Source organism: Microcebus murinus, chromosome 4, assembly GCF_040939455.1.
Source record: "Microcebus murinus isolate Inina chromosome 4, M.murinus_Inina_mat1.0, whole genome shotgun sequence".
NCBI classification, from domain to species: Eukaryota; Metazoa; Chordata; class Mammalia; order Primates; family Cheirogaleidae; genus Microcebus; species Microcebus murinus.
In genome coordinates this window covers 3,364,288-3,377,108 of record NC_134107.1, presented here as the reverse complement: position 1 = coordinate 3,377,108, position 12,821 = coordinate 3,364,288, and the positions used below count along the sequence as shown (strand labels likewise).

General features: G+C 63.2%; 1 protein-coding gene across 1 annotated transcript in view; it reads left to right on the top strand.

Annotated features, from left to right (window-relative positions):
• Positions 1 to 2,501: 2,501 nt before the first annotated feature.
• ELL (elongation factor for RNA polymerase II) overlaps positions 2,502 to 12,821 on the top strand; it is a 48,485-nt gene continuing 38,165 nt past the window's right edge. Inside the window, exon 1 of the mRNA XM_020283867.2 lies at positions 2,502 to 2,701. Coding sequence (XP_020139456.2) covers positions 2,567 to 2,701 — 135 coding nt within the window. The 5' untranslated portion in view covers positions 2,502 to 2,566. The remainder of the gene's footprint in view (positions 2,702 to 12,821) is intronic.

Here is a 12,821-nt window from a genome sequence, read left to right as displayed (position 1 = left end):
GGCATGCGCCACCACGCCCGGCTCATTTTTTCTATATGTATATTAGTTGGCCGATTAATTTCTTTCTATTTATAGTAGAGACGGGGTCTCGCTCTTGCTCAGTCTGGTCTCAAACTCCTGACCTCGAGCCATCCTCCCGCCTCGGCCTCCCAGAGTGCTGGGATGACAGGCGTGAGCCACCCCGCCCGGCCCACCCTTCTCTTCTTACTCCAGATCTTCCAAGCCCCAGCTGCCTTTTTTTTTCTGCCCTTCCGTGACCCTCCCGAGCACTGCAGCCCTGTGGCTTCAGTATTTACTGGCCCAGCCTCCCCGATCAACAGCTGGCACGGCACAGACAGTGGGCGGCCGGGCCAGTGTGGACGGGCAAGCACTACGGCGTTCTCCCTGTAGGACCAGCTGATCCCAGTGAAGGGTCAAGATCTAGCTCTTCGGCTCAGAGTGCAGACAGGCTGGAGTTGTCTCTGCAGCAATGCATGAGATCTTGCCTCAGTTTCCTCATCTGCAAAGTGGGCTGATGGCTAAGTTGTGGGCACTAAAGGAAATCATTCATTCAACACATATTTGCTGCCGGGCCGTGTGTTGGGGTGTTCAGTGAGAAAACATTCAGAAGTCCCTTTCTGGACCCAGGTACTGGAGGCGTGGTGGAGGGCAATCAGGATGGCTCTGGCCGGGCGTGAGGTGGCTCACGCCTGTAATCCCAGCACTCTGGGAGATGGAGGCAGGAGGATCGCTTGAGGTCAGGAGTTCAAGACCAGCCTGAGCAAGAGCGAGACCCCATCTCTACTAAAAATATAAAAAATTAGCCAGGCGTGGTGGTACATGAGTCCGGAGGCTCACTTGAGCCCAGGAGTTTTGAGTTTACAGTGAGCTACGATGACGCCACTGCACTCCAGCCAGGGCAACAGAGAGACTCTGTCTCAAAGAAGAAAAGAAAAGAAAAAGAAAAAGGTTAAATGTAGAATCACCATAAGACCCAGTACTTCCACTCTTAGGTATACAGTAAGTCTTCTCTTAGTGTCATTTATAGGTTCTTGGAAACTGTGACATTAAGGGAAAACGCTGTATAGCCGTGCCTGCCTCTCATGTTGAACATGGAAATAAATGTGAGCTATACATACATTGGAGAAAGATTTATATAAAACCAAGTGGGATGACTATTTACTCAATCATTACAGTGCAGGATTGAGGGTGGCCCGAGCTATGTTGGTGGCTCAGGGGTGGAAGGTAGCCTGGAGAAATCCCACATAGACTGGGGAAGAACATGCACACTCCACCGGGGCAGCGGCCCTGGCTGGAAATTGGTTCCCACCCCGGTCGGCGTTATAACGAAACAACATTATCTGAGGATCTGCTGCTGTATACCCGAGAAGGGAAAACACCCGTCTGCACAAAAACTTGTACGTGAATGTCAGCACAGGTACTATTCATAATGGTGAAAAAGGGGAAGCACCCAAACACCCGTCAACAGAGGAGTGGGTAAACAAAATATGAAATATTATGCAGCCATGAAAAGGAACGAAGCGCTGGTAACGACTTGATGCACTTTGAGAACATTGTACCCAGTGGAAGAAGGCAGACACAGAAGGCCACTCGATGTACGATTCCACTTGCATGAAACAGAGCAGGCAAATCCCCAGAGACAGGAAAGTTCTCGGCGGCTGGGGAGGGGAGTGGGCGTGACTGCAAATGGGGACTGGATTTACCTTTAGGGGTGATGGGAATGTTCTAGAATCACCGCAGCCCGTGGCAGCGGTTGCACAGCATTGTGAATGCGCCAAATACTACTGAACAGCTTAAATTAAGTAGGGGAATTTTACATGCAAATTATAACCCAGAAAAGTTTTTTTTTTTTTTTTTTAAATGGAGCTGGACTCTACCATCGCTCTGGGCCTGTGGGGATGTGGGATTTTATTGTTAAAATTCTGCTTATATGATAAGCAAAGTTTACAGGCTCCTCCTCCACCTACCGGCCTCCTTAAGGGAAGCCCGCTCTGCTAACCCAGCGTCCAACGCGCGCGTCGTTTGCATAGCCACGCCCACTAGCCCTGTCAGCTGTGAGCCCCCCCTCCCCACGTGTTTTGCGCCGGCCCCGCCCGCTCCACGCCCTCGCCGGGGCCCTCAACGGTAGCCAAACACGGAAGGCTCGAGCGAGCTCATAAATAATGCATCACGTCAGCGGCCTGGGGGCGGGGCTTCGGTGCGCCCGGCTGAGTCAGGATCATGCATAATCCACGTGGAGGCGGGGCCTGGAGAGGTGCGCGTGTGGAGGCGGAGTTCGCGCACGGAAGTGGCCGCCCCCCGGGGCCCGGAGGGGCGGGGCTCCCCGCGCCTTATGAATATGCAGGACGTCAGGGAACGGACGGCGCGCCCAGTGCCGGGCCCGCAGGGGGCGTGGCCAGCCGCGGCTCATGAATAATGCGGCACGTGGGTAAGCGGCGCGCCGGCGACTGTTGGCACCGCGGGGCTCGCAGGGGGCGTGGCCGCCGGCGTCTTATGAATAATGCAGCGCGTCAGCCGGCGCCGGCGCCGGGGCCGGGACGGGGGGCGGGGGAGCGACGGGCGCAAGATGGCGGCGCTGAAGGAGGCTCGGAGCTACGGGCTGTCGTGCGGGCGCGTGAGCGACGGCAGCAAGGTGTCGGTGTTCCACGTGAAGCTCACCGACAGTGCCCTGAGGGCCTTCGAGAGCTACCGCGCCAGCCAGGTGAGCGGGCCCAGGCCCGGCGCGGCGGGCGGGACGCGGGCCGGCCTCGCGCCCCCCTCGCCGCGGCGCCGGGGCGCGGGGTCCGGGGCGCCGCTCGCGGGTCCCGGGGCCGGCGGGGCCGGCGGGGCGGGCGGCCGTCCCGCCCGGAGCGCGGCGGACCCACTTCCTTCTCGGCGCCGGGAGGCCACACCGGCGGGCGGGCGGCCCGGGGCTGCTGAGGGGCCCGGACTTGCGCCCCTGACTGGCGAGCGGCGCGCGAGCGGCGGCTCCCGGGGACGTCGGGGGCTTCTCCGGGCCCGCCCGGCACCGGGGCGGGGACTGGCCTGCGCACCTGGCGGCGCGGCGTGGGGGCCGTGGGGTCGGGGCGAGCTTAGGGGCTTCTCCGCCTGGGCCCTGGGACGGGCACTCGATGCGGGTGCCTCTCCTGGGAAGCGGCTCTTCTGCCTGGGTCCCTTGCAGGGTGGGTCAGCAGGGCACTGTGGTCGGGGCACCTGCGGGGGCCTGTTTGGTGCGGGTGGGGGGCTGTCTCTGCACCTGGGGGCCGGCTTCGGTGCTTTCCGGTGAAGTTCCTCAGGTGGGGCTCACTCTCTTGATTCTCGGTTGGGGTGGGGAGTCTGGGCAGACACTGACAGCCTGCTCCCTGCGCCCCCTCCGCTGGGTGACCCCGTCTCGGTGCACACCTCTGGGGAGTGGAAGCGTTGGGGGGGGGGGAAGGCTGCGGTGTTTTCCGAAAGGCATATGTGGGGGATCCCTGGGCATCGTGGACACCCGGGAGGAAGTTCTGGCCACTGCACCTGGCTGCTGACTCTTGACTTTTTTCCCTGGGGCCAATTTAGGCCCATCTGGGGGAGTTTGAGGCACTTCATCTCTGCCACCTGGCAGTGGGTGGGGAGGGGAGGCTGCCCTGCACCTCCTTTCAGGCCTGGTTTTTGGGCACTTGTGGGGCTGTGGTCAGAAACTTGCCTCTTCCCATTTCTGTTTGTGTCATGGCATCCTCCGTCCGTGTCTGGACAGAAGTTGAAGATGCCGGGCGGCCAGGTCCCGAGGGGAAGTGGTTTGGGAACGATTTAACTCTTTCTCTGGAAACTGGGGGCTTCACAGTTACACGGCGGCTGGGGATGGGGGTGTGCCTGGTCCCAGGCTGGGGAGGCCCCCTCCTTGCATGTGTGTACAGTTTGTGTATACTGGGGATGGGGGGGCCCGGGCGGGTGAGGAGAGAGACTAACTAGGAAGGAATGTGGCTTTCTTCCTGCCCCGGACTTGTTCAGCACCATTAGCTAAGCCGGGAATTTCTTCCCCTGTTTCGTTTCCACGGCTCTCCGGGTGCCCACCCCTCCCACGCTTCTTCCTACTGCTTTGGGCAGTTTCCTTCCTGCCTCTGCGTCTCAGTTTCCCCTTTCATAGAGCGGGGATTTTGTCGTCTTTGGAAGAGCAGGTTCTCACCTGGTCAGAATGACGCTCCAGGATGAGGCTGAGGCGCCCCTGCAGGTGAGGAGGAGGAGGCGGCAGCGGTGGCCGCAGCTGCTGATGACCCGCCCGAGCCTCTCTTCCTGGTGGAGTTCTGGCCTTGAGCCCTCTTCCCTGGGTGATGCTGGCTTGTCCCGAAGGAAGGCAGGCTTTCCTAGGCACAGCCAGGGAAGACCTCATGAGTCACGTAAACAAGGCAGACTTGGTACCTGGTCACCACGGTCTCCTGTGCTTGGGGACGGGGAGCCCCGCCCTCCGACTGAGGCTGCCCTCGCTTGCTCCAGTCCGGAAGGCCCGCCTGTGCGTCCACCTCGTGTTGTCACACTGCTATTTTTAATTTAGGGTGTTGGTTACATCCCCTCGCTAAGCTGGATCTTCCTCCCGCGAGGGTGAAGGGAGCCGCGGACTGTCAGGCTGTGCACGCTGTGCGTGGCCGGGTGTCGCCTAGCCAGGAGGGACTCCCCGAAGAGCTGCTCTGAGCCGCCCAGAGCACCTTGGCTGGCCGGGTTAAGTTTTGGGGTGACCCGAACTTGCACATTTCTCAAAAGCTCTCTGGCAGTTCAATGGGCCGGCAACTTCGCTATTCAGTCCTGCCTGTCGGGCAGCGTGGTGGACGGAGCCAAGGTCGGGGTGGCCCTGTCGCTGCCCGTGGTTTCCGGGGAGGTGGGCACGGGGAAGGCGGCTTGAAGAACCCGACTGTGGGGCTGGAGAACCGTCCTGGTTACTGCCGAGGACAGCTCTGGCGACCGGCGGCCGCGGCTTTCTGTTCCCCAGCGCTGTGATCATGTGGCTTGCCAGTAGCGACTTGTGGAGAGGCTTTTAAAACAAATTCAGGCGTGGCCCGGGCTGGACTGGGACTTGATGCCAAACTTTCTCTGGGATGACCAGGAGCAGCCCAGGTAGGGGCCCCCATGGTTTCTCTCCCTTAGCGGGGTTTGAAGCCGGTGCAGACCCGGTGGCCAGCCTGGAGGAGGAGTCTCCATAGCTGCCGGCCTTCCCAGCCCGCATGGACGGCACGCAGTTGTTCTTCGAGCGTGAAACCCCGAGTGCATTCTGAGGCGGCTGCTCCGCGAGTCCCCCTTTCTGCTCTGGCAGGTCACTTCTGGAAGAGGAGAGAGGGGAGGTGTGGACACAGGCCGTCCCTCCAGGAAGGCGTCCCTCCCTTGCTGGAGCAGTTTCTTCCGACTGCTCTGAGGAGTGGCCTTCCGGGGCACCTGCCTCGCCCCGCCTGGGTCAGCCTTTGTCACTGGGGCTCGGGTGGGTCTGTTGCGGGCGGCCGCCCCTCTCGGTCACCAGCTCCTTGGTGGAGGGGAGCATGCTGTTGTTCAGGAAGGATCGAGGGCCGGGCAGGGGTGAGTGAAGCCGCGCCCGCCGCAGCGCAGCAGTGACCCCCTCGCACTCAGCGCCGGGCGCTCTGCCCCGAGCTGGCTCCCGTGGGGGGGTGGTCCCCGCTCCCTCGCAGGGCTCCTGCGGAGCCTTCCGGAGACAGGTGCCCGGGCTCACTCATCCAGCCCGATTTGACTGAGCGCCTGCCCGGCGCGGGGCCACCTCTCGGGCTGGACACCGCAGATGACCGGGGCCAGCCCCTTGCGTCACCGGCTGACACTCTGGTGGCAACAGACAGATCACGACCTGGGAGGGTGGCACGGAAACCAGGAAGAAGAACTGGCCGCGGCCGTGGCAGCACGGAAACGAGGCCGAGGAACAGGGCGCCGAGGGGGCGCGCAGCTGGGGGCCCGGGCAAAGCCGCCGCCCTGTCCGGGGCGGGCACGCCCGGAGCGAGGCCTGCAGCTGGCTCTCCAGGGCTGCCCCGGGCGACCCTGGCGCTGCGCGGGGGCCCGTGTGGATGTCCCCTGGGCACTGGCGGCAGGAGGGGCCCTAATTCAGCCTGTGTCCCCTCCCTCCCACCGCATGGCTGCGGGCCGTGTCTTCTCTTCCCGGTGGGCTCCCCGCCGTGCCGCGCGGGGGCGGCTTCCCTCCAGCTCCGCCTGCTGCCCAGACGTGGCCCGCCCTCGGGCACACGTCCTCTTGGCCGCCTCGAGGTGAAGGCCAGCTTGTGGTCCCCGTTTTCGCTGGGCCAGCTTGTGGTCCCCGTTTTCGCTGGGCCAGCTTGTGGTCCCCGTTTTCGCTGGGCCAGCTTGTGGTCCCCGTTTTCGCTGGGCGCAGGTGAGGGCTCTGGTGGCCCGGGCAGTGGCACCCACCTGAGGGCACTCGGCTGTCTTCACTGGCTGCCTCAGCCAGGACCCCGTCTGGGGTCGGGAGGTGGCTTGAGTCACGGGGCACGTGGGTTCTGAGTGGGAGTGACACCCCGGTCTCCAGCCCTGGTGAAGCGCCTGCGTTCCGGGCCTCCATGGGGCCCCAGAGGTTGGTGCCACGAGTGGTTGTGCCGCCCCTCCCCCGAGAAAGCCTAAAGGTGACAACAGCCTACGCCTGCGGAGTGTGGCCCCCCATGCCGTGCTGCCCAGGAGGGCCCACTTAGTCCACCCCCACCTCCCCCAGCCCCTGTGGTGGAGCCTTCCGGGTTCCCAGCTCCCAGGTGAGGAAGTGGGTGGGGACTCCTCGGGAGGCCGAGTCGCCGGGCTGGATCTCCCAGCTGGGCAGCAGCCGAGAGCCCAGACCCGGCGCCATCGTGGCTGTGGCTGGGCCAGAAGGGCCGGGTGGGTCGGGGGGCAGACGGGCGGGCGTGGGCACCCGGCCTCAGTGCCGCCACCCGGCTGGCCCGTGGGGTCGGTCCGTGTGTTCCAGGGTGGGCGTGGGTGGTTCTGGGTGGGTCGTGGGGCAGACGGGCGGGCGTGGGCACCCGGCCTCAGTGCCGCCACCCGGCTGGCCCGTGGGGTCGGTCCGTGTGTTCCAGGGTGGGCGTGCGTAGTTCTGGGTGGGTCGAGTCTCCCGGAAGGCAAGGCGCTGGCAGGGGACGATCCCGCCGGAGCCTGTGGGGTCCCAGCCGGCATCTCTGCAGGGGCAGGTGGAGGGGTGTGACAGGGACCAAGCCGCGCCCTCAGCCGTGACCCTTGACCGTGCCCCAGGCTGCGTCCTGTCCTGCGTCCCGGCCGAGGCTGTGTGTAAACAGCAGGCTGGCAGGCCGCTCTCGGGAAACCCACCCCTCCGCTGACTCATCGGCGGGGCCAGAGTTCAGCACCCTTGAATTAGTTCTGACGTCACTCCGGGCTGTGACAGCGCCGGGAGACCTGGAGGGAGGAACCAGGCGGCCTGGGAGACAGGCCCGGTCCCGCACTCCACCGGGCTCTGGGTTTGGAGCAGGCGGACGCAGAGGAGAGCCGCTTTCAGAAACCCGCCGGGGGCGGCAGGGCACGCGCTGATAGTTGGTGCTGTGCTTTGGGCCTTTGGCCTCTTCTGTGTTCTTCGTTTTCAGGGCTTTGCTCCCCACTTTCTGCCCTCACGGCTAGGGTTGTTGGCATTTTCTCCTGGTCTGTGGGTCTTATCTCCACGGGCAGCCACGGAGCCCGAGGGGACGCTTGGAACAGTGCCCCCACAGCACCCCGGCCTGCAGGTGAGACCGCTGTGGCGGGCAGTTGTTTTGTCACTTCGCTTTTTTTTTTTATTATTTCAAAACCATCCATTTTTCTGGGATATCCCTTTGCCTTTTTTATCTTTTTCCTTTTTTTGTGACACAGGGTCTTGCTCTGTTGCCCTTGTTGGAGCGCAGTGGTGTGATCCTAGCTCACGGCAACCTCAGACTCCTGGGCTCCAGCGATCCTCCTGCCTCAGCCTCCGGAGTCGCTGGGGCTACAGGCACGCGCCACCACCACCTGGATAAGTTTTCTGTTGTTTTGTGGAGGTGGGGTCTTGCTGTGTTGCTTAGGCTGCTCTTGAACTCTTTCTTGGCCTCAGGTGATCCTTGCACCTCAGGCTCCCAAAGTGCTAGTGCTGCGGTGGTGAGCCACCACGCCTGGCCACACTTTGCTTTTTAATAAAAAAAAAAAAAACCTGGTGTCCAAATAAGCCATCTGAAAGGAGACTGTTCCCCCATATAAGAGCGTCGTAGAGATCTGCTGCCACCTGAAGGGTCCACGAGCACTGGAGTCTGATGCTAATTATATCCTCCGGAGTTGGGCCCCTCCCCGGCCAGGGCGGCAGGACACGGTTTTTGGCTTCCTGCAGGCCGTCTGGAGGGAGGGCGCCTCAGGTCCAGGCGTCGTTCGTGGGATGGAGGAACTCCTGTTTTGTTTATTGTTTTAATTTTATTTTCTTAATAAAAATTTAATTTCTGTCTTCTCTTATTATTTTGGTTTTTAACTTAATTTTATTTTTTATAATTTATGTCTTTTTCTTTTATTTATTTATTTATTTTGGAATACTTTTTGGCATATTTGGCTTTATTTTTTCCTACATTTCTATCACAGGTTAAGGAACTCCTGTTTTGTTTTTTTTTTTGGAGACAGTCTCACTCTGAGTCTCACTCTCACCCAGGCTAGAGTGCTGTGGCGCCAGCCTCGCTCACAGCAACCTCAAACTCCTGGGCTCAAGCGATCCTCCTGCCTCAGCCTCCCGAGTAGCCCGGACTGCAGGTGAACACCACCACTCTGGTTAGTTTTTTTTTTGTTGTTTTTTTTTTTCTATTTTTTGCAGAGACGGGGTCTCACTCTTGTTCAGGCTTGTCTCGAACTCCTGAGCTCAAATACCTCGGCCTACCAGAGCGCTGAGATTACAGGCATGAGCCACCGCGCCCGGCAGCGGAGGTGGACATTTCTAACCTTTCTGTGTTCTGGCCACATGGCGGAAATGTCTGAGCACACCTGGCCTTACTGTTCTGCCCGCGCTGGGTCTGTTTGCCAGGGGGAGGGCCGAGTTCGTGCAGGGCCAGAGGAGGTGCCGGTGCGTGGCCGGCGCTGGACTGACTCTCGGCTGGGCTCCTGCAGGGGGTGCGTGTCGTGGCAGGTGGGCGCGTGTCGTGCCGGTGGGGGTGTCGTGCCGGTGGGGGTGCGTGTCGTGGCGGGTGGGTATGTCGTGGCGGGTGGGGGTGCGTGTCGTGCCGGTGGGGGTGCGTGTCGTGGCGGTGGGGGTGCGTGTCGTGGCGGGTGGGCGCGTGTCATGGTGGGTGGGTGCGTGTTGTGGCGGTGGGGGTGTGTCGCGGTGGTCGGGGCTGCGGAAGCTGTGCCTGCGCTGCCGAGGTGCCGAGGTGCTTCCGGCCAGAGCCCATGTCTTCCTGAGCGGTGGGAAGGTGGATTCTAGCGGGTGTGGCCGCGCTGGCAGCCAGCAGCCTTCCCTTCCTGGTTCCTGGATCGCGTCCTTTGCCGGGTGACCATCAGACCGCAGATTTCTGGTGCCACGCTGGTGTAGACCGGCCCAGTGGCGGTTTCTGGACCATGGGCGCCCTGGATGCTGGAGGACCCGGGGGCTGGGGGCGCTGCTTCCCGAGACGGAAATCGCCCCAAGTCTGCCTTGCGGGTGGGCGATGACATCCGAGTGCGGGGGATGCCACGTGAGGGCCTCAGCGGCTTCTCTGCGCCGCTTCCCCGCGTTCCCTGACGCCCTGCGGCAGGCGGCCTGGAGCGCTCAGCCCCTCGGCCTTCCCTGCCTTTGGGAAACAAGGGGCTGCGGCGAGAGGGCCGCAGCAGGATCCCACCTCTTCAGAGGAGGAGACCGAGGCCCTGCCGGCCTCCCCCGGGTGTGCGCCCCCCACGCCAGCCCGTTCCGCCTCGGGCCCGCCGGTCGTAGCAGCGCCGGGTGCCCGGCAAAAGCGTCTTCACGAGGAGGCGTCTCCCTGCACGTTGGGATCAGGCGGATCCGAGCTGGCCAGCTCCACCAACAGCCTGGGGCCCCGGGCCACTGGTGTCCTCCCCTAGCCTCAGTTTCCCCGGGCGATGCCGCAGAGGTTGCACAGAATCCTGCTTCGTGGCGTGGGCAGGAGGAGACGCCAGGGGCTCTCCTTGTCCCGCAGACGACCCGAGAGAGCAGAGCCCTCTAGATCTAAATAGCCTCTCCCTCGGCGCTCTGTTAGGGTTTTGTTTTGATTTTACTTTTTATTTTTTTGAGACAAGAGTCTTGCTCTGTAGTCCAGGCTGGGGTGCCGTTGCGTCATCATAGCTCACTGCAGCCTTGAACTCCCGGGCTCAGCGATCCTCCTGCCTCAGCCTCCCGAGTAGCAGGGACGACTTAGTTTTCTCGCTAGTAGGCACCCGAATAAGCGTGAGGTGGTCTTGGAGCAACGGAAATGCCCTGACGTGTTGCTGCACGTAACTCTCCCGGGAGGGCACTGATGCCTAGTTGGCCAGGGACTGGCTCAGGAGTCACCTGGTCACCTGTGACAGGTGACAGAACCTGGCCTCAGCTGCCGTGAGCACAGCGGGGACTCATGGGACCCAAGCTCGAGGCGGGCTGGCCCTGGCTTCAGGCCGTGCCCGACGGAAGGCCTCGAGCTGGGTCACGTGGGCCCTGCTGAGAAGGGGGTCTGGAGACGCCGGGCCGAGTGGAGGTGACAGCGAGGACGTGCCCTGCTTCTGGAAGGCTGGCGCACCCGTCGGGACTCAGTTTCTCTGAGCGGGAGGGTTGGGAAGTCCCTTGAGTGCCCCCCCAGCCTCCCAGTGGCAGGACTGCCGTGTCCCGCACCCTCAGCCAGGCAGAGGGTCCCGAAGGTGACGGGGAGCGCGGCTCTGCCCGCATGTGGTGAGGCTGCGGGGCCTCCCTGGCAGGCAGCGCAGACGGTGCAGAGCCCCTGCCGTGTGAGCTTTCGATCAGCCCTGGGTGGGAGGACAGCTCAGGGGCTCGCCCCTGGGCGGGAGGCAGGGTTTGCGGGTCGGGTGCTGCCCGCGAGGGGAGGTGGGGCCCAGCTGCTGCCCCCCGCCTGGCCCCGCTGGAGGCGTTGGCTGGGAGCGGGTGAGAGGGAGGGGGGGAGCAGCAGGGTCTTCCCGGGACTCCGTGGCCCACCTCCTGCTGGGAGCAGCCCACGCCTCCAGCGGGGGAGGTGTGTGCGTGTGCGCCGGCACGCATGTGCCAGCCCCGTGTCACGGTCTGTGCTCACCCTGGGGGCTCCTTAGTCCACGCTCTGCTGGTCTGGGGGTCTAGGGGCTGGGTTGGGGCGGCTGCCCCTTCTTGCTGCCCTCCCTAGTGGGGGTGGTGTCCCCCCACTAAGAACCCCGAAGGCTGGGGGTGGCCTCATCTCCCACCGGCCCGAGGGGGTCAGCTGGGTCAGGACTTCCTTCTTTCCCTCCCCCTTTTCTAAAACAGTGACTTTTTAGGGAAACTCGGCTCTCTGCTGTGGGCCTCGTGGTCCCCCCACGTCTCGAGGAGTGACTTACACGTCCCAGCAGGGCGCCTCAAGGGCGGGGACCCAGGTTGCAGGGGCGGAGGTGAGCTCCACGCAGCCTCCCCGGGACAGGGCTGCCCTGGGGAAGGGCCCGGCGTCTCCGACATGCTTTCCTGGGGTCCCGATGGGGAGCCAGGCTGCTGCCAGCTCCCTGGTGGCTCTGTTTCCCCGTGGGAGCAGTAGTAGAGGTGACAGGGACCTCTTTTTGTGCCCCTGAGGAAGGCGAGGCCCATGGGCTCCGCCCACCGCGGCGGCCGCCCAGCCCCAAGGCTTCCGGAGTGCTGCCGCCGTTGCAGTCCAGCAGAAGCAGGGAGGGTCACCGACAGAGCGGGCTGTCACGGCGTGGCCTCAGTGGGCCTCAGAGTCTAAATCGGGTTGGTCAACCACTCCCTGAGAGACAGGTGCTGCCCACCGCCCGTCTTTGTAAATAAAGTTTTATTGGGACGTACCTCGCCTATCAACTCTCCTGTCCCCCATGGCTGTTTCTGCTGCGGTCTTGGCGACAGGCACCGTCCAGCCTGCCAAGCCCGAGACTCTGACTCTCTGGCCCCTCGGGGGAAGAGCTTGCCAGCTGCCGGCCCAGGTTGCCGGGCTGGGTGTGTGGTGGGCGGACTTGGCGTGCCACTGGACCTGCTGTCCTGGGGCCGGGCTTGGTCCGCAGGGTCCCTTCATTCCTGCTCCTTTCTTCCCTGGTGGGACCCCTGGAGAGTGATGGCTGACCCCAGGTCACACAGCGCAGGTGAGGCCGGGCCTCGAATCTGAGGGTGTCCACCTGGGCCAGGCTCCCCTCCTGGCCGCCAACCCCCATCTTGACCTTGTGCGGACTCAAAACGCCTCTCGTCCCTGGGGCAAGCCCCTGGTGTTCCTGGGGATGGCGTAGCTTGCGGGGGACCGACCAGCCGTTTTGCTCGTGACCTGGCTGTGACTGTTGGAACCGAAAGCAAGACAGTCGAGCACAGCCTGAAGGACCGATGTGCACGTGTCACCGTGGGCGTGGGGACGGCCTTTGGGTCCTTCTGCCCCATGGGGTGTCCGCCTCCAGGGGGCACGCTGGGCCCTGCAGGACTCCGGCCGGTTCTAGCTGGGCTCCGGCCCGGTCTTTCGCCCTCCGCTCCGAGATCGCGTGGTCGGGCTGGCGGCCTCCGCAGAGGGCTGACACCACGTGAGGGTTTGGTGGTTCCCGAGGGTGCTTTTCCAAAGTGCGCCCCGTGGCCATCGGCCGGCAGGAGGGGTGAAGCCCCTGCCCCCACGTGGCCGAGCTCCCTGCGGGAGGGGCACAGGGTACACCGGGAACCACCACGAGACCATGGCTTCGGGCGGGGGTGGTGGGCAGGCAGGTGTCGCCCCTAGCGGGGGCGAGCTCGCCCTGGGCTGGGGGTGCTCAGA